General features: G+C 45.7%; 1 protein-coding gene across 1 annotated transcript in view; it reads left to right on the top strand.

Annotated features, from left to right (window-relative positions):
- LOC105567738 (cyclic nucleotide-gated cation channel alpha-3) overlaps nucleotides 1–20,846 on the top strand; it is a 142,795-nt gene that overhangs the window by 102,393 nt on the left and 19,556 nt on the right. Inside the window, exon 8 of the mRNA XM_012022842.1 lies at nucleotides 16,543–16,683. Coding sequence (XP_011878232.1) covers nucleotides 16,543–16,683 — 141 coding nt within the window. The remainder of the gene's footprint in view (nucleotides 1–16,542; nucleotides 16,684–20,846) is intronic.

Below are 20,846 nucleotides of genomic sequence, written 5' to 3' on the forward strand. Positions count from 1 at the left end.
AAATGAAAGCTTGATGTACTTACAGTATCCTCCATAAGTTTGGAAACGCTTTATAAAAGTGTGTAATATGAAAAAAATACATAATGAAATCGATGTATTTTGCTTTGTAAGTGTTTATTTAACTGAATGGAATTAAAACGAAGATACATACGTACGTACGACAAGCTCTTAATAAAGATTTAAATTAAATTTTAGATTGCTCAAAGCGTAACCACCTTTTGCTTTAATGACTGCCTTGCGTACTCGCGGCGTGCGATAGATTAACTTTTGCAGAGATTTAGTCGGGATACGTTTCTATTCCTGCTGGAGAATGCACCTCACTCGTAATTCGCTCTTTGCGAATCCTGTCTAATCCGTTATTTAAACGCATGGTAATTTTATCGCTATTTTTATCGTTATATCGTTATATAATTATCGTTATTTATCGTAAATATATCGTTATTTAAACACGTGTATCGCTGCTGTGCCACTATTTATCTGTAAAATATAGGGTGTTTCCAAACGTATGGATGGTACTGCAAATGTTCCCCCGTTTTCGCGAAAATCTTTCGACTTTAACGTCTACGCTTTTAGCGTCTCATTAATATTCTCGTCAGGGCGACCGAAACCTTGATGACGTACAATAATGTTTCAGTTAAATGTGAAATAGTTTTTGGGTACGTATCCCGAATTGCCTCTCTCCCCGGCGCGTAATGAACGGCCGCGATTAAAGCGCGGAATGCGATTGTGCGACGTAGACGTGAATAACAAGAACGGCTATCGCGTTTCCTTCATGTATGTAAGTACACGCGGACAAATGGCGATATTCTTCCCCTTCGTGAATTCGTACAAGTGTACGTCGCTATAAAAACTTTTATTACAGCAAAAACCAGTCCGCGCTCCTCGCTTCTTAGCCGTACAGCTTCGAGCATTGTCCCATGTATTTCTTACTTCCCCAAAGTGCCATTAATCTAACTCATCCCACGTACTTTTTTCACGTACGTTATCACGATAATTGTATAGACCAAAACGCGTCAACTAAAGGAGTTTCTCGTCAAGAGGTTTCTAAACAATACTTTCTTCGTTAGAAATCACAAGATTTCGTTTGTTACGTCGGTATGATTTACTTCCTTTCATTGGTATCGTGTTACGTTTATAGCGCGATGATAAATTTTCTATTAATTCCAATTTAACATGTCGATAATCGCGGATGAAGAGCAAAAGGAAACGTCGCGGAAAAATCGCTCTTTAACGACATTGATAATTTAATTTCCGTATCGAAAGCAAGTTTTCAAATTATACGTGGAGTCGCCGGTCCATTTGTAACCAAGTCCACATAAAGCCGTCCATCCAATCTCTCTCACGGTCGGGAATGCCAGGATAGATGAACCATTTCTGAGTCTACTGAAACGTACCAGAACAAACAGGGAATAGAACTTCCCTCGATTATCGCAGAATTTCAATAGCCAGTTTCCGTCGTCGGCGACCGACACGTATTCCAACACCGGAGACCGTCCTAATGCATTTGATCGGCGAACAATCCCGACCGGAACCGCTCTGCCGCGCTCGCAGCGACGCTTTAGAGGATCGGAGGATCACCGACAACGGTCCTCTGCAGACGCCGAAACTTTTCCCTCGCGACTTCTTCCGCCGCGAACTTCCGAGGTGGCGGAAAGCCGAGAGAGAAAGGGGACGCGCGCGCGCGCGCCCGCGTGAAAGTGTCTATCAGCGATATCGTCCGTTCGGGAAAGACGAATGTGCCGGATGCGCGTCATCAGCATCAATCATGAAATTCATTTTACAATTTCCCGCGGGGCGCTCTCTGGGAGATTACCAGAATTTCTTCCACCGTTCTCCGCGGTGTGTGTCGTGCCGCGGAAAGTTTTCGCAAATAACACGGGCGAACCTGAAACCTGTCGCGAGCGGCCGACCGTGGGCTCCCGTTTTCCTAGTTCAGCGGCCCTACTATTCGCTCGAAATCCGCTTTGTTTACGTGCAAGCGAAGATGTCGATCACCACGTTGATTTTCACCGACAGTTTTTCTGCCCCGCCGTAATTGACACGCGAAACTGGCGGATGTGCCAACGTCGATTTGATCGAACAATTAATGTTTTTTTTCTATTTACCGGGGAAGATTCTCCCCCCCCCCAATTCCGGAAACGAGATTTTATTCGGCGCGCAACGAGCATACTTATTTTTATCTGCCGGCGACTCCTCTGTACAGAGGATTTTGTAAAATCAGATACCGTTGTTGTTATAAATTGAGAAGCATAAAATAACAAACGATGGAAAGCCGGCAGAGTGCAAAGCACTGTCGGACGAGATTAGCATCAAAATGATCGCCAGGGCGATTAATTTCTAGTTTAGATGCGAAACTGTGAAATATATTGCATAACTTTGGGGAATATGTGTAACGCGCAGTATCTCTCTATTACATTATACATATGGGTATTTGTAATTATGAATGGCACGATGAAATGTCGAAGTGCCAGATGCTCTTTATTCGCGTGACAAATCTCTCAAAGTGCTGCGTTTTCCTCGGGATTATGGATGCGCTCTTAGCGTGATTGGTTTCTCTCATTTTGCCGTCTTGTCGAAGAGGAGCATTTGGCATTTTGTATCTCCCCATATAGTTACGTGCTATTCATTCTGTGTACGATTTCGCCAGGCAATGACCCAAACCGCAATACAGTATCAATACCAATATCAATAACTCCCACCAGCGCGTCGCTAATCGCGGCCAGTCTATTTATAGCTATTCACCCTCTCGATAAATCGATCGGTACGCGAGTAACCGCACACCTGCACACACCGTCACCCTCCCTCCTTCTCTCCCCTCCTCTTTCTCTCCCTCTCCCCCCCCCCCTTTCCCCTCTTTCTCTCACTCACTCTCTTTCGCTCCCCCACGTCGCTTAGTATCCGCTTCGCTTCGAGAAACCGATTTCTCCGAATCTAATGGTCCATCGAGCTTAAGTATCGGCCAAGTCCGCGCAGGCGTCTACTCCTACCCCTGGGCGCTCGACCCTTCGCCAACCACCACTACTCTCCCCATTCTTTGGGTCAGCAGGATGAATGAGTCGGGCGAAGCACACGCCGGGGATGTCACCAGGTTTCCGCCCCTCCGCTGCTTTTCTGCCACCCCACCGTCGCCCCGTGGCGCAGACTACTAGCGTTGCCTCTCCCTCGGCTAAAAATAGCCGGATCCCGCTGACGTCATCGATCTATCGTCCCCGTTGTCGGACGAAACTATCTCCGGTGCCGGCCGGGACCGGCGCGCGATCGGCGATCCCGCTGCTCGCGGAAGTATTGACGGCCGCCGCCGCCGCCGCGACCGAGGATGCCCCGTTGCATTAATAACACGTGGTTCCGCGGCCGCGCGCGCGAGCCTGATTTTCGTGTCGCGAGCGTACACCTGCCGGCATTAAATGGATGAAAATCCGCGATTTTACCCGTAAAGGGATCGGTTTTGCGATTCCGCGTCGTTTTTTATCCGGGGGGGAATCGCGAGCGTTGCGGAATTTCGACGGGGCTCAATTTCCGCGCGGGTCCGCAAGCCCGTTTTTGCCGGTAGCGAGACTTTAACCGAGCTCCGCCATCGAGATCGAACGCCGAGAAACGAAAACCGAGATTTCATTTGGGTGCCGGTGGCTATATATCTGGCGAAAACCGTTCTTTATGGTCAGCGACGGCCGCGGACGGCGTCGTCCGGACCGGCGTTTCCGGCGTCGTCGCATGTCCCTGCGGAAGGGCGAGATTGCGCTCCTTTGTTTTATGAATGGCGATTCATCGCGCTGAAGCTGCCAGTTGCCGGTGCCGGGTTATTCCGAGCTTCTTTCTGCACGCTTGTTCGCTTCCGTCTCGAAGGATTTTAGCCGCGGTACCGCTGTCGTCTCGCGCGCGCGCATGATTAAGTCGCTCGTTTATTCTTCTTTGTATAAGCGAGACAAAATCTGCTACCATCAGCAACTCGATCTGTCATCCGCATACTCCACGATCTCTTTGCCGACTTTGTCTTGATTCATCTTTACTTTCCATTCCCGCTTGGCTCTCACCTTGTGTCATATGCACCGGCATTATTAGCGCTAATTAGTACACTCGTTAAAAGAATATTCTCGCGGGTCTATATTGAGTTAAATTTCGGGACCTACTGATACTTATTTTTATAATTACCCACGTGAATTATACTGAAAATGCAAAATAACGTTAGTTACAAAAACGTCATGAGTAAAATTTTGCACAAATTAAATGCAAAATTGTATGAAAAATGTGAAACAATTAATTCCTGCTCGAACAATTTTTATTGGTTCTCGATTGACTAGGGTATCAGGAAATTGTGATAAAGACATGTCGCTTTGAAAAGTGCCGCCAAACATCGGCCCAACGCTTTTCTTATGCGTCAAACGCGCCTACGCGGCGCCGTTGACCGCGGAATTTCGCGATTCCAGTGCGGTAGTTGGTAAATGGAAACCGTGACCGGAGTTCCGGCGCGATTAAAGGCCGCCGTAAACGAGCCACGTGTCCGTGTCCTCTGTGATTTGCGGATTGCACGCTTTGTTAAACGCCGCCACGTACGTACGGCCGACGCCGACGCCGGGTATCCGCGCATATCCGACGACGGCGGATCTCCATGGCGTCGGCAATTTTGCACCCGCCATCGATCGCCGCTGGAAACGATCCGGCGAGATTAAATTGTTCGCGGCCGCACGCGACAGTAACTGCGGGCCTAACAATTCCACGAGTCGCTGCCTATTGCATACACACCCGGAAATGTGTACGTGCGTCGAGCCGCCGGCGGTGTATACTCGCGGTTCCATCACTGGCGTTACCGGATTCAGCGCAGGCATCGTGTACGCCGGCTAGTTAATTTTCCGAGTCGCTTATTACGCTTCGATATGCACAGTTGGCATTTGAGAAATCACTTCTTCGGACGTGAAAATACGATACAATAGGTATTTTAGCTTCTAAAAGCTTTTCTCTTTTCACGCGTGCTCTATTCCGTCCGCGAAATTGTTTAAAGGAATCGTGTACGCCGGCTAGTTAATTTTCCGAATCGCTTATTACGCTTCGATATGCACAGTTGGTGTGAAAATACGATACAATAAGTATTTTAGCCTCCGAAGCTTTTCTCTTTTAACGCGTGCTCTATCCCGTTCGCGGAATTGTTTGAAGGGACCTCTCGATTGTTTTGAGCGGCATAAGGCCAGTACCATAGTTGCTCTATTATTCACATTCACGCACTCCATAATCCTCGTTTTGTCTTATTACAGTGCAAAGTCGAACGCAATTTGGCAAATAACTACCTATTCAATGAAATTGCGCGCGCGTTGTAATTTATCAACCCCTTCCATTCATTATTTTTTATTTGAAGCGGACCTTAGATAATACACGTGCATTTATATTAAGCACGGCATTCCTTTATGGCGCACCCATGGCCCTTCCTGTTCTCTATGTAGAACGCAAACGTATTCGTGCGAAGGAGCAGGAAAGATTAATTAAGAGTGGGATCCCCAAGTGGGAATCACGCAAAGTTATACGGCAACGGATTCGTTATACAATGAAATCACGCAATCATCATTGAAATGGTGCGGAACAAAGCACCCGTCCGTCTGAGTAAATTTCGCACGTTCCTCCTGACAAAAGTCAGACCAACTTCCAGGATCCACAGTTAATTTGTAACAGGAGAATCTGTTCGGAAGTTCTGCTTCCTGCTTCGCTCCCGCGACGCCATTCGACGTCAACGTTCCGCTTTACTTCGCCCGCTTGCGCTATCATCATTCAAAAGTGTATCGTCGAATTATTCATCCTGTATTTCCCATTGTCACGTGCTAACATCGGCGAAAGGCGCGAGACACCGACAATGTGTTATGTCGCAGAGTGTAAATTGTACCTGGCGTCGCCAATTTATTATGAGCAAAATATTAAACGCGTAAGATGATCTTTTATAGTTCATTGATAAGATATTTTTTGGTGTGGCGAAGAGAAATGTGCGCTGCTTAGTAAACAGATGAACGAAAAGATCCGAGTTCAAATCCACGGATACCGCTGGTCTTTCTTCGGAATCTCCCGAAGGAAAGTGGCAACCACCGAGAGTATCTTGCCACACATACCCCTCTAGGGGTATAGCCCTCTAGATGGGAGGTTTCCTTTGGCAAGGTTAGCAGCCTACCGAAGTTGAGGTAAAACCAAATGCTTAAAGTACCAAGTGCGAACTGGACAAAACGGGCTTTAAGCCCAATACACAAGGAAGAAGAAGAAGAGGATATTTATTCAATTATTGAAGCAACAATTCTTCTTTAATTATCAATGACGTATCAGTCTATTAATTCACTAGGGAGAAAGGGGGGAGGTGAAACTGTCTTACTCTTGGTTACATTATTAAGCTTAAGAAACGCCACAAACTAACTCCTACGTCCGCTTGAGGAAAATGGAATCCACAATTCCGAAAGCACCGTCGGAATTTCCGGAAACGGGGAAAGAACCTGAATAAAAATTTAAAGAGCATTAGCAAATGAAACGTGTCTCGGAAGACACCGGGGATCTTATGACCATTAGATTCGCGACCAAACAGATTTCTTGGCACATTCGCGATTAAATAAACTCTCGGGCCGGTGTTCACGGCACGTCAGCGTGCTGCATGCTGCCGTCGCTTTTTCTACCCGATAATCAAAGACTTTCCGCCCCCGCAGTTCCGTGGGCAAAGCGAACACGTACTCCGCAGGGGTATCCCCGAGAGTTCCTTTCACGGTTCTCTTCTTCTCGTCGCAGGAGGAGGTTGCTAAAAGTGAGAGGAAAAACTGCGCGCGCCGAGAAAAATTTCAAACAAATTGTTGGTCGGTTCGGCGAGATAAAAATTAACCGTGTCAACAATATTTTTGAATGCTTGCGACGCCCGCTTGTAATATTTATTTGCGAAATGCGCGAATGTTGAATTAGCCGGATAATTTTGACGCTGACTAGAATTGCGCGAGCAGTCGCTTGAAACGCGATTCGAGATTAAAGAGCGAGAATTTCGCTGCCGCGCGCGCGGGGAAGTCGAAAAAGCGAGAACACGATTTCGAAGAAAGAAAACGCGCGGGTAAAATTCACCCCGCGCTACCGATAAGGCTGAATTGAAAATTCAAATCCATTCAGTCGTACTGAAAGAAGCGGATTAAGGTACAACGCGACTCGATCCCTACGTACCACCGGTAGATTATCTCGCGTGGAGGCACGTAACTCGAATCCAACGGAGAAGGAATTTCCGCTCGTCCCGCGAGAAATCCTCGCAAAAGGAGATTTATACGCGTGCGAAATCCGGCGCTTCCGATAACACGCCGAGCATGATAGTTAACGAGCTCGCGCGTCTCGCGAAACGTCTATTAAGACTATATCGGCGAGTGGGATCGAAAACGTAATAACGCGAGACACAACGATTTGCATGGTAGATTGCGCTGAGGGCTACCATTTTTCATCCTTTCAACGTCTGTGACTCGGGGAATTACCGGAAGATATATCTGCCTTTTCGCGATATAGGTACGTGGCAACACATTTCAGGCAGAAAACGGATCAAATTTTTCTGGTACGCTCGTACAGCTCTACATTACGGTTTAGGTGGATTTAAGTAGGTCAAGACTAATATGTATGTATTATTGTCTCATTTATATTATCCCTTAAGTCCTCTTGAAGTCGCAAATGCTAACACCGTAATGTACGGCCATAAATGTCTCGAGTGCACTTGTCGAAATTAGCTTATTTTAATCGCAATTAAAGTTGGGGTAAACTACGCTGACTTTGGCATGTCGCTGCCACTCATCTAGGAGTCTCTTTCCGATTAGCAGCCGTAATGGACAGGTGGTTTGACGGGATTAGCGCGTTACGTGCTGGGATAGCGGAGGAATCGCAATTATGGCTTTCTGAGGCAATCGTATTCAGCCTATTGGCATCGCGCTATCGCCGAACGCCAGAGGAAGCACCAGAGCCCTTCGCTAATCCCGGCACCGTAGTCAGTGTATCGTGATGCCAATTGCTTTAATGCGTAATTACGTATGCACGTACTCATACCGGGCGCATACCGGCCGGGCAGGATTAGATTTTGTTCAGGCAGATCACACCATCCCAGCCCGATCTGCCGACGCTGATCCGCTAAGCTATATATACGTTATAGCTCTTATCGGTTACACCCGTATCGAATCGATCCCGTGCTGAAAATTCACGGCTGCCGATTTCATTGCGGATTATTCCGCGTGGCGCACCCGCACCTAGCACCGCCGCGCCGCGCCGCGCGTCTGACTGTTCGGTAGTCCTTAACTACTGCGACGAAGTTGCCGTCGCGTACGAGTGATATTCAGCGCGATGAGAATGGACGCAAATGAACGGGGCACTAATTTCTAATACGGGAGAAATATCTCCCCCACAATATTTTTAACGCTCAACTTTGTATCTGAAATTAAATCTGAAATTAAAAGTCCAAAGATACACCAAGTCCGGTTGGAGTTACGTGAGGAGTAAAAGTTTAACATCATCCGCGTATTCTTGCTATTTTATTCTGTTGTAAAAGTATTACTGCGTTATTAAAAAATTTTTAGGGATTCGTTTGTTTAGGACTGTTGACCCTCCCGAGATTTTTGCGAACAAATATTGATCTTAGGGAGTCTGTAAACGTAAAGAAATATAGAGGTACTTTGTAGACGGAAGAAGAAACCGATCGCCGTTTCATCAGATATGCGAAGGTAGGGCACAGTTTTGAATTGAAAGTGGCCTAACACCACATGATGTAGTTCCCTCGCCACGAGGCAAACGAATTACACGATGACTGGTTCGTTAGCTCGACCACGGTTAATTGGTGCGGTGTAGTTACATAGATTGTTAGGATCGTTTAGACAACCAAACGATCAAATAATTGTTCCGACTATTTGCACCCGGGTGTCGAGATTATTTTATTATGTGAGTAACGTTTGATCGTAAAGAGAAAGCGATAGACAAGAGAAACAGTGTGAATCAATTAATTAAATGAGCGAAAATTAAAAATGCCAACGCGACGAATTAATTTCCTAGGATCCGCTTGAATTTATACCTTAACCCTTTCACGGCCGAATTACTTTTTGTTTAATTGTTTTTATGTGAGACACTAGCATCTCAAGAAATCGGGGAGCCAGAACTCTAAATGGAACTTACGTCGTGAAAGGGTTAAATGAATAATTTACCTTTCACCTAAATGAATAATTCTACTACTGATATATCTATCTCTGAAGTGTACGTAACATTGTACATGCAATAAATTTTCTTGAATGATAAATTTTAAATTATCAGCCACGTGGAACGCGATAGTGAGTAACTGCGTTTAAAGATTCGGATGTAAAATTGAGGTCATCCAATCGCGCGGTTCATCTAACGGCAAATGAAACCAGCATTTCTGAACTCCAACTACGAATAAATAATAAGATTGTATCGCAATATCTCTATTGCCCAAACTGTACGGGAAGAGTGTGCATTCATCAAAGTCGAATTTCAGCCACTTTTTGCTACGATTGCACGTACAAAACATATCCTTAATTCCGGCTCGCACGAACGCCAGCGGCGAGAGCGGAGATTCGATTGCGAAGTTGTGCCTTTGCCGTAGAGGTGCTTCTCGGAAACAGGTGATGGCAAACGACACACGACGGTTCGGCGGTGCATACCGTATCGCCAATGCAATTTCGCGCACGGATTTCGAGTCGTCCCGCCGCCGCCGCCGCTCCGCGCACGCCTCTTTCTCGCGTTCCATATTCGCCTTGGCTTTGAATGTCACATTTCGTCGACGCGAGAATGCCGTCGCGAGGACGCGCGAGGACGCGCGAGGACGGCAAATGGATAGAACGCCGCGGGATCCAATATCTTCCTCTTTCACCATTCGGCCCTCCCCCGTTTCTTTTCGGCTTTATCGCGCGCGCGTCCGCGATTCCGCTCCACACAGCTGCGAGGGGGCGGCCGAAACCGAGCGTCAGGCAAAGCGCGAGCGGATAAGCCGGATACGGAGCGAGCGAACGTTGGGCGGACCTACCTACTCCGCAAACGTTCACCTCGCGTCCACCCAATTCGTCGTGTTCATAAATAAAGCCCTCGCGTATTATACGCACCGGTTGGGAATAACCGGCACGGTGGCGTGCGATGGAGACGAGAGAGAGAGATAGAGAGAGGGAGGAAGGGAGGGAATCAAAAGCCGTTTCCAGGCGAAATATAACGGAGGCCACGACACCGGGGTGCTGTGGCTGTATCAATTCTATTTGCGTTTGCGGAAAGGCTGTTGATTCGGTCCCATCGATCCGTTGCGTTGGAAATTCACTTTCGGCTTGACGTTGCTGCCGCAGGAGGGGCAGGGAGAGACAAAGGGAGAGACCGAGCTTTGTCGCGGCTGCCTGCGACATTCGCGTAATGGAGCGAGTTATTGGTGAAAAATCACCGTGATCTTTGGATATTTACGAGAGCTTGCGCCACGGAGGGTAGATAAAAGTGCGCCCCTCGGAAAACTCAGGTCCTCCGGCAATAGAGATAAGTCTGTGTATAGAATTGTCGGCGAGTACTAGCGGGCGAGTCTGCTCGACAACGCCAGTCCCGCGATAAACACGCGTACCGTTGCCGGTGACTCCTCCTTGACACGAATAATCGCGATGCAAACGAGGAGAATAATGCACTCGCGATAGAAGGGAGCGAGAGGAGCGCGCGGAGGGGGCGCGCGACGTTAGCTCGCTTCTAACGCGACCAAGTAATTCAGATATTAATTTTGCACGCTATAGAGCGCGCGTTTCAATGTTACCTGATTAATAAGGGACGTTACACTCCGCGGCTCAAATTACTGAAAGTTCCCTGCGAAACTTGAAATTGCGCAACTGCCGGGAGATCCGAATAAATGCAAGTTGCCGGTTTGGATTAAGCGTCGTGCAACGCACGGGCGATGCCGGCGAGAGGGACGGCGTGGGAATCCCTCCTGCGTATGCATGTATGACCGGGCGCCGGGAAAGGAAAGGAAGGCATTAAGTTTGCACAAAGGGATAAGCCCTTTAATCCCGCTCAATGGATCCGAAAGATTATCCGAGCAACGAACGCACACCCGGGCGCGTTCCTCTCGCCGCGTCGAGAGGAAAAATGTATGCCAAACTTTTCCGCGCTCTCTTTTTCCTGATGAAACTCACTCGCGCGCTCCGTTGAAGTCTTCGCCGTCGCGAGTCGGAGATACGCGAAGCGCATTTTTCTCTCGAAAAGCAGCCGCCGTCCCGCCGGGATTTCGCGGCGATCGTTTCCAGGCGGACGGAGCGAGCGCGTGCGCGCGCTCGATAAATCCGCGAGGCGTCCGCGAAATCCGAAACGCGAAAGAATCGTCCCGAGCGCGCCGATGTAATCTATCAAGCTGCGAAATATCGCGTTTCTCGATTACAATGGGAAACGAGTCTGTTGATTGGGCAACGCGCGCCCGTACGACGCACGCTCGTTCAGGATTCAGGATAATTAACGAGGCTGCGTTTCCCGATTAATTGGTACGGGAGACTTTCGCGAAAATTAATCCACTCTGGGGAGGTGCGCGCGATACCTGCAACGTGCAGCGGGATTTCGAAAGCAACAGCGAACCAACTTACCCCTCGGCGGGCGGGTATTGCTTTCGTTTCGGATATATTCAGCGAGTGCGCGCCTTATTAAACCGTCGGAACCGTCGGTCACCGGCAAGGATTTTTCCCCCTTTTTTTCCGTCTCTCTTTTTTTTATTTGCTCGTACGCAAGCTTCAATGACATCCGCGTAACGGTCGTATTTTTTGGAGAAAAAAGGTGCTCGCGCGATGCTGGATGACAGGACGAATCGGGGAGAGGCAAAAAGAGAGAGAGAGAGACTCAGAAATAGTATTGTGACAAAATAAGCGGGCCGAATGGAATTTTCGCTCGGCGGAGGCAACTGTAGAAATGACGGCCGTATTTTTCCGTCCCCGGCGGATGATTTATAGGAACGGCGCGGACAGTCTGGCGGTGTCTTTACTTTTATTACGTGCAAACTATTTACAGACGCCGTTCATTAGAGGGAGTGCCTTGATCGAGTGGACTGAAAGGAAAGTAATGACGTTCCGGTAGAAGCTATCGGTAACATGGAACAAGGTCGTTAAGACCGCGTCTCGAGGATCCATCGATCTTCCGGAGCCTCGTCTGCGACTGTCAGTTTCAGGTTGCGCGTTCGGACAGACAACGTCGACGTGTCGTTTAGGGGTCGGGGCTGACGACCAGAATCGATGAGGACAAGAGAAAACAGTGATTTTTCAGGCGAGGTCCTCGCACATATCTTTTTTTTATTTTTTTTTTAAGGAACCTAGAAAGAATCACCGCGCGCGCTCACTCGTGGGACTAACCTGTCAATGCTTGACGCCCGCTTGACATTTCAGCATTTCCGATTTCCGAGCGAATCTTGAGGTTTAACTCCCGCCCCCCCGAAGCTTCAAACTTTGATCTCTCGCTCGCGGTATGATAAAGCGCCGCGAAACTTTTACGATGTCCACGAGGAGATAATAGAATCCACTTGGATTCTTTTTCAGCAGTACAATTATTCTCGAGGTGCGCCTACTATTTGTCGCTGCGACAGAAGAGCTTGGCTTAGCTTCTATCGAGTTGGGGTTGGAAACGAGCCAGAAATTATCGCTTTGATCTTGCTACTGGCACGGGGTCGCGAATGCCTTCCATTAACCCTTGAAACATCCGAAAGTTCCGCCGTTAAGGTTAACGGTGGTAGAATTTTACGTTCGTTCCAGCATTGACGCACGTGCGTCTCTCACTTTGGTGCTTAACACTGCCCCTTTATTTCTTCGAGATCACTAAGGGCGAGCGCGAACATTTCAGTTCGTAAGCGTCGGACATTTCGCTTTAGTACCCGACAGTAACTAGAGATGCATACTGTAGAATTGAATAATATTATACTATAACACGTGATATTGCAGCACAATACCGTTTGTTATAATATAGTAATTGTAGAATCTGAAATGCATTCGCCCAGATCCTGCCATGGGTGAATGACGAGTGTAAAAATATAACGTGCAATCACGGTAGGAAACGGTAACGAATTTTATCGAGAAACTAATAACATTCTAATCTTGATAAATTTAATATTACAAATGGTACTCTACAATTTCTTGCGTAATATACGGAAAAAGGCCGGCGCGAGCTACGTTTCTCTGCACTTGTGCACACCGGGAGACCCGTCGGCGTTGCACGGGTTCGAGAAACCCCGTTATCGAAGATGTATACATGTATGTATATCTCGACGCGACCACTTCGCGCACTGCTGCATGCGCAAAAGTGCTCCAAGAAGGACATCGTCCTTCCGAGCGCCAGCTCCGCATCGAACGCTCCTTGCGAATTCGAACGTCCGTATTCAAACGCGGTTCGATGAACCCGCTGGAAAAATGATCAGAGATGCGGCGGGTGAACGGCGCCGGCTGGATCGCGGCCAAGGATCTTCTCGCTCCTTTGATCGCGCCGTCGACCGAATCGGGCCGTTGCTGTATATTATCAATATCGGGTCCATCCTTCCACCGAATCGCCGCGTCGGCGGCAGCGGCGGCGGCGGCGGCGGCGGCGGCGGCGGCGAGACGCGGGCCGCGGCGCGAGAGAAGCGCGAAAAGCGAAGGGGAGTAAGTTAAATTGCGCCGTCGAAATGGGCACGGCTGTCGGTCGGTCGAAAGCCCATTTCCGATAGAAACCAACCCCTCTTCCTTGTCAGTCAGGCGAGACGAAGCCAGGCCGGCGGCGTCCCCGTTATATCCATTTTCGGCCAATTCCGGATTGCGCTCTCTCGTCGATCCGCTCTCTCGCGGGGAATCCTCCGGCCGGATCGAATCCGGCCCAAGAAGTATCTGGGATTGATTATTCGCGGGTATATCGGAATAGATCGGCGATGGAACCCCGAAACGGCAACTACCCCCTGTCGCCCGGTATCCACGCGACGAAATTAGATCGCTGCAGCGAGCTCCGCACTGCGGACTCTCGGGCCGCGCCGTGCATTAACATTTGAGGATTCGAAATGAGAGGGGACCAAAAAAAATGGGCTGAATTTGAAAACGTAAGATCCTCGGGAAAAGCGAAAAATTGCGTACTTAATCAAATCCGTGCGATATCCAATTTCACGTGCGGCAGATATTGCTTAATTCAATACGGATGGAAGTGGGTACGTCTGATGGAATTAAGTATTGGAATTTGTTTTTACCGTTAAAAATATAAATCTATACGGGAAAGTCGTACAGCTGGAACGACGTCAGTCGATAGTCCGGCCGGCAAACTGTACGTACGAGAGATTAGCTCTTCTAAATAGGACGATCCGTGAAATGTGATTGGCGCAAGGGAAAACGTACGTTTGGATGCATTCATGAATGCAACAGCTCGATTGTAATCCGACGAAGAAATACGTTATCTCCTTCATCGATCCCATTGCTTTTTACCCGCTCGATTAAAGTATCGATCAGATATCTAACGCGAATAACAATCGGCATTGGTTCCGACGCTTCGTCTCTTGATATACGCGTTCTTCGTTCCTCATAATCCATATTTATAGATTCTTGTAACGTAACGGACGCGAGCGACGTGAATCCAGTAATAATGTCCCTCCTAAGCGACGGACAGCCCGCGTTGAAATTCGACGTGTAACTCTTCCACCTTTCCTTTTGCCTCGTGCTCCCTCGAATGCGTCCGTGGTTACACGCGACGTTACGAACCGACGTTAAATCTTCAGATAATCCGAGTACACGAGTACATTTTGCTTTGCGTAACAGGTTCGTCGAAACATTTACTGAGCTTGCCATCAAGAAGTTTAACTGAAACCGCGCTACGTGCGCGCACCACGCTCCTTCGAGTGGAAGTACGTCGTAAAAGTACTCGCAAAATTACATTCTGTCACCAAAACAGTTTGGCACGGCGGGCACGTATCAGCCGTTCCTTACGCAATTGTGCAAATTTCTCATTTCACGTGCATTCGTGCCAGTACGAATGTATTGTAATATGCACGAGAGGCGACAATTAAAATGCTCAAAAATGAGATCCCTAACACTGGTATAAAAAAAATATTACTTTACTCAAGAAAATTATTCATTGGGTGGCCCCTAATAGCTTATTAACTTAAATTTAAAACATAATAAACAAATTGAAACATGCATTGCTTTAATTTAAGTATTCGTTAAATATCGAAGAATAGATCATTTTAAATTTAAAACATTCTTTTCAATCAGACTAATGCTGTTAATACAATATCATTTTTCCGCGTACAGTTTTTTGAAAGGTATTTCAGGTTTAACGCCGAATTGGCTTACCTATCGGCTTATAATCAGGGATTTAAATCTCCTTCGAGGAAACTCTGAGGAATCTGGGGATATATCTTTCAATATCTCATTATATCTTTCGCCGCTGTTAGCATATTCAACGACATTAGTCTCGAATAGATATCTTTGTTCTGCCTTGGCGATTGAATCACCAAGCAGAGTCACTTTACGAGTATATAGCACCGAAATAAGCCCTCGTAAAATTGTAGCCGTATCTTAGTTTTCCGTTTCGCTGCGTTATTATTGATCTGCGACCCGTGCAGCGATTGCACGGCGAATATGCCACAATATCACTATATATAGTATTAACAGATCCCATCGATGCTTTCCTCATCGGAGCGATAGGAAAAAATGGGGATCGCGCGCGAGAGAGAATTCCTTTTGTCTTCATTCGTTTCAATTAACTGATAACTGCGGCGATACGGTCTTTGCGGAAGGTTGCCCGCGAGAGATACAAGTGCGCTAGAGAAAACACGCTATTAAGTGATACAAATATTAATTTACAAATAATCAGCGTGATTCGTTCAATTAGATAAAACTAATTTGGGAGACTTCTTTTCGACAGAACAGAACGGCGTAGCTCGATAATGAAACGCCATTCTCACGGCATCGTAAATCCAATCGTAAAAATTTAATTCTTTGGCTTTGTCATGTCCTACATTTATAATGGGCTTATTCATTGAATCATTGAGCTTGCGAACTCACGCGAGACCGAGGGCGGCACACAATTTTATCAACTTTAATCGCCAATATTGACCGCGACGATTAATAATCATCGAACATTTCATTTGTATAATGACGTATTATCGCGTTCTCGAATTAGCAAATGGAATGGTTTCACGCGAGATTTTCGATGCTTAAATGATAATTAGTTGAACTCGGAAACATTATGCATTACTGGAAACGGTGTCATATATACACATACATAATTAGCTCGTGGAGAATTAATATCTCGTTTGCGAGCGATCGCGTGACAGATGTTGCACGACAGGCGCGGACAGTCAGTGGTAAGAAATAAAGTTGGGACAACTAGAATCTCCGCAAGCACTTGTTATTTTGTTGCTTTGCAAAACGACTGATCTCTTTCGCAAGATCGTATCTAAATGTTTTCGAGTTTCCGGTTTTTCCGATTAAACACTCGATTCTGACCCAGAAAAAACGTTTAAGCGGAGAAGCCGGGAACTTCGTAAAAGATCAGTCGAAAAGCAATTATTTCATCGTCGTTCGAGGACGTACAATTCTAACGGTACTCAATTGACGGTTGCAGCGAAGCTGGACGGCGTGAAGACTTACATGCGGATGAGAAGGGTGCCGAATCACTTGCAGGTTAAAGTTATCAAGTGGTTCGACTATTTGTGGCTGACGCAGAAGTGCTCCGACGAGGAGAAAGCAGTGAGTTGTCTTCCAGGTAAGTTTCGCTCACACATAAATGTCGTAATAACTCACGAAGGGAAGGCGCGCGCTTAACACGCTGGGAAAAAAAACGACGAGAAACGGCGCGGATTAAAAAACAGAGAGGAATATCTGCGATTATTATTCACGCGAATCTGCAGCGTCTTTTTTTTCCCCCCGCGGAGAACACGCTTGCGTAACGTTATTTTTAGCGTAAGTGATTTATGAAAGCTAAGTAATGCAATCAACGTAGACGTAATTAGTTATTTTTATATGAATCATCTATCTTCTCTTCACCCTGTAGTTATCGTTATTAATGCGCAATATAGAAGAGATGCGGGCGCAAATTTACTTTCATAAGCGCGAGATATATGAAAATCCGGCGCCGCGGCGCGGTCGTAACTTTATGATATTTATACAAGTCTGCTGGAAATCTACGCGAGCGTCTAGGCTAAAAGTCATTTCGCGAGCGTGTAATTTAACGCACGCGTAATTAATACGACTCCGCCCATCGCGTATTTCTAAACAAAGCTTTCCATTTTTAGCCCATTAGTCAAATAACGGCGGGCACGAATTACGCCGGGCGAGTGTTTACGAGCAAATGAAACGATATCGCTGACTTTCGCCGATGTTGGCGTATATAATTTCACGGGGAAACATTTGATCTCATAACCGCGCTGGCAGAATCCGCAAACTAAAATGCGAGCGAGGCGACGCGTAAGCAGGCTACGTGTACGGTTGCCGACGTCGTCGCCCTTTAATGCAAACCGCGCGAGAGCAAACGGTCGTGGGCGAATTTTCGCTGGGGTGTCTCTCGCAAAGAGGCGAGATAAAAGTGTGCGCTGAAACTTCCCGACTTATATCCGAAAATTATAATTTATTCAGTCCCCCTACGCTCGTTAAATCCATTCTCTTTGTGACGCAGTAAACAATTTGCGTAAGTGGAATTTGCATCATAAATAGAAAAACAAGTCGATTTGCACTTCGGTAACGAATATATCTACTAGCGCGAAATTAAATGCCTGTTTTTATGATAAATAAATCTATTTATTACACAAGTGGAATTTGCATATTAAATAGAAAAACAAATCGACCGGTCTTTTGTGCCGGTGACGAGTATATCTGCTATAGCACGAAATTGAATGCCTGTTTTTGTGATACCTAAATCTAATTATTACATCAGTGGAATTTTTTAAATAGATAGACAAATTGACTTGTATATTGCACCAGTAACGTGTACATCTGCTATTACTAGAACGCAAACTTAAATGCCTATTTTTCATGACAACTAAATCTATTTATCACGTGTAGTAATTATCTTTTTTTCTGATTTATAGTAAAATGTGATTTTGTTAAGTACTTTTCCTTAGTATGAACTAGATAATATTTTTATTGCTCGCGTAAAATGTAGAAGATTCGTAAATGTAGAAAATGTACTTCTGAATCGATTGTTCAAGACGACTCGAAAGCCGATTATTGGAATGAAACGATATTTCTGCTGAGAATTCCCCACTAAAATGCTAGTAAAACAGCGTAATAATGATTCTATCGCTCGCGACGCACTATAAAGGGACTATACGCAACATAAAACGCAGCGTGTATAGAAGCAAATAAACTGAAAGGCACGGGGACCCACGCGGGCTACGCCGGGTATAACATAAGAGGACTTGCGCTGAAATTTATTGCACAGAATATACACGAGTGCTTAACGCGCCAAGTCAAGCTCCCACTAAGAAGAAAATTGTCAGTTTTTTATTTTCTCGAAGCTCCCATAAACTCCCGAAAATGTGTTTCATTTCGTTGTTGAGAGAACAACGTGGGCCAATTTTTTTACACGCTTGCGTTACAGCATGCGTTCTTTTGTTGCGTACAATTTTCAATCGTTTTCTTTGTAGAAAATCTCTTAAGAGACTTCTTTATAATCGCGCTGCTTACAACTGTAGAAAAGGATCTCCATAATAAAGCAGCTGGCTTTTACATTAGCCACTCTTGGGCGAGTCCCTTTGTTTCTTAAACTGAGAGAAATCTATTTCATATTACTCCATTTTTCGCCCGACCATTGTAACAACGTTTTTCAACCGGTCCCCTTATTTAACGGGAGGAGAATTGGAATTTAGACATAGTTAACGTAACGCAGTCTAGAACGCAGAATGTTAAAGAGGGGATAAATGACCGAGGAGCAACGTTATTATTTCACCGCAAAAGCGGAATGCGCTTTTCAGACGAGTTTCCACGGGAGTGCAAGAGCAAGGAACGCCCGGACAACATCCTGGAAATCGTTTCGTTCGAATGGCGTGCATTTCTCATGCAATAAACCTGCTATAAGGCGGGAGTTGTAAAGTCTCCAAGTATAATGCACGACATAACGAGAAGTTGGAAATTGAATATTAGTGCGAAATGAAAAATTGTGGACCATTACGGTGCGAAGGTTTTCGTACACGTATACATTGTTTAATCGGCTATAACGCGAGCGATAAAGTCCCGGAAATAATATCGAAGATCTACGGAACGTCTCTGTATAATATTGCCATTTCGTAGCGAATAGTTAATTTTTAGAACGCTTTATAATTAAAAATGCTCCTTTAATTTCACATTACGTCTTCGAGCGATCCTTCCGTAAACGTAAAACGGAACGATACATGAAATCTTATCGTCTCCGAACCCACTTCCGCAGTTTGCCACGTCGAGAATGTTGCCTGAACGATTTTTCCTCTAATTAATAATGAAATAACCTGTAGTACTATACCCGGGCGTAATAAAACAATAGGTACGGACACTTTTTGCGCGGCGATAATAATCGGATTACACGGACACAGAGCCGAGCAATTAGGCTGCATTACGTATTAATATATCGGGAAGAGACGTTATCGACCGGCGACAAAATTGCATGAAAAGCGAAAAAATGCCAGCGCATTCCCGATACCTGCAACAGCTTGCATAATTACAATTAACGCTAATTTGCGGAACTTAGCGCTAATTACGCAGCTGCACTGCCGCAATAACAATAGTAACGTCGTAGCGTTGCATACTTATACGGTCGACATGTTTCTGGGTTAACTAGCAATTTCTGGTACACGCTCGACTATAATTATCTCAGCAACAATAGTAACAATATGTTAGGCTTTACCCCGCTAATCAAGGATTCATGCGGGAAATAATATCAAGTCAATATATATCTTATGGATTTTATGAAACTGCCATTAATCTGCGAGGGTGTAATTATTAATTAAGTGAACCAATATTTATTGCAATAGGCATTTAATGGAGGTATATTTGTTTATTAATTAATATTAGCGTTAGTATTGATTACTATATAATACTGGTATTTCCGCCAAGATTGCGTTTCGCACAGAAATGCAGAATGGTCGTCGTGCTGAATCATTATCATTTAATTAGAAAAGTAATGAGGTTTACGCAATAAATATAATTAACTATTATAATTCATATTAATCAATCTCTTTGTACATATTCGGAAAAGAGTGCAAACGTTGAAATTTAACGGGGATTCAGATTGAACGAATATTGAAAATCGAAGCGTTTTAGCTTTAGAGAATGAAAACTCTTACTAAATCATTATGAGTTTGCGCGAAAAATATGAATTAATTTTACACATGAGATAATATTTAAAAAATATCGCATATGTGTATACAGATTGCGTGTAAAAGCTCCCGTTAGTCAACTATTTTTAGTCGGTCACCTAATTGCGACAGGAATTTTCGCCCTCCGCAAAGAAGTGTGACAAGGTGTCTCTGGCTAATGAGACATCGCTTTGACAAAAACACCTTTCCTTTCCAGTGCAGTGTTACACTTTGAAGATTCGGATAAAGTTGCCGCGCAACAGAAACAGTCCCGCGGCGCTCGGCTACTTCCGCCATTGTCGTGCAACGATGTAAATTGTTGCGCGCAAAAATTTCACTAGCGCGTGGCGAAAGAAATTTTTAATATCAAGCGGGGAGTGCATAAAATAGCGGAAGAAAACGAGGGTGAAAAAGTGCTCGTCGTGTAAATTTTTGAAATTCTAAGTTAATTAAAAATGAATACGCTTCTTTACACGTTGTAACGATCCGCCGGCGCACGTTGCGTTTCCAGCACGTTCCGCGCGGCGAAAGTATAGACTGCACTCTCCGGAATTAATTCGGAGGTTCTGATTTCTCGCGGTGCTCGCTTTGTTTTTTCGCG

The sequence above is a fragment of the Vollenhovia emeryi genome, unplaced genomic scaffold (assembly GCF_000949405.1).
Source record: "Vollenhovia emeryi isolate VEMERY1.0 unplaced genomic scaffold, V.emery_V1.0 DF939135.1, whole genome shotgun sequence".
In the NCBI taxonomy this organism is placed as follows: domain Eukaryota; kingdom Metazoa; phylum Arthropoda; class Insecta; order Hymenoptera; family Formicidae; genus Vollenhovia; species Vollenhovia emeryi.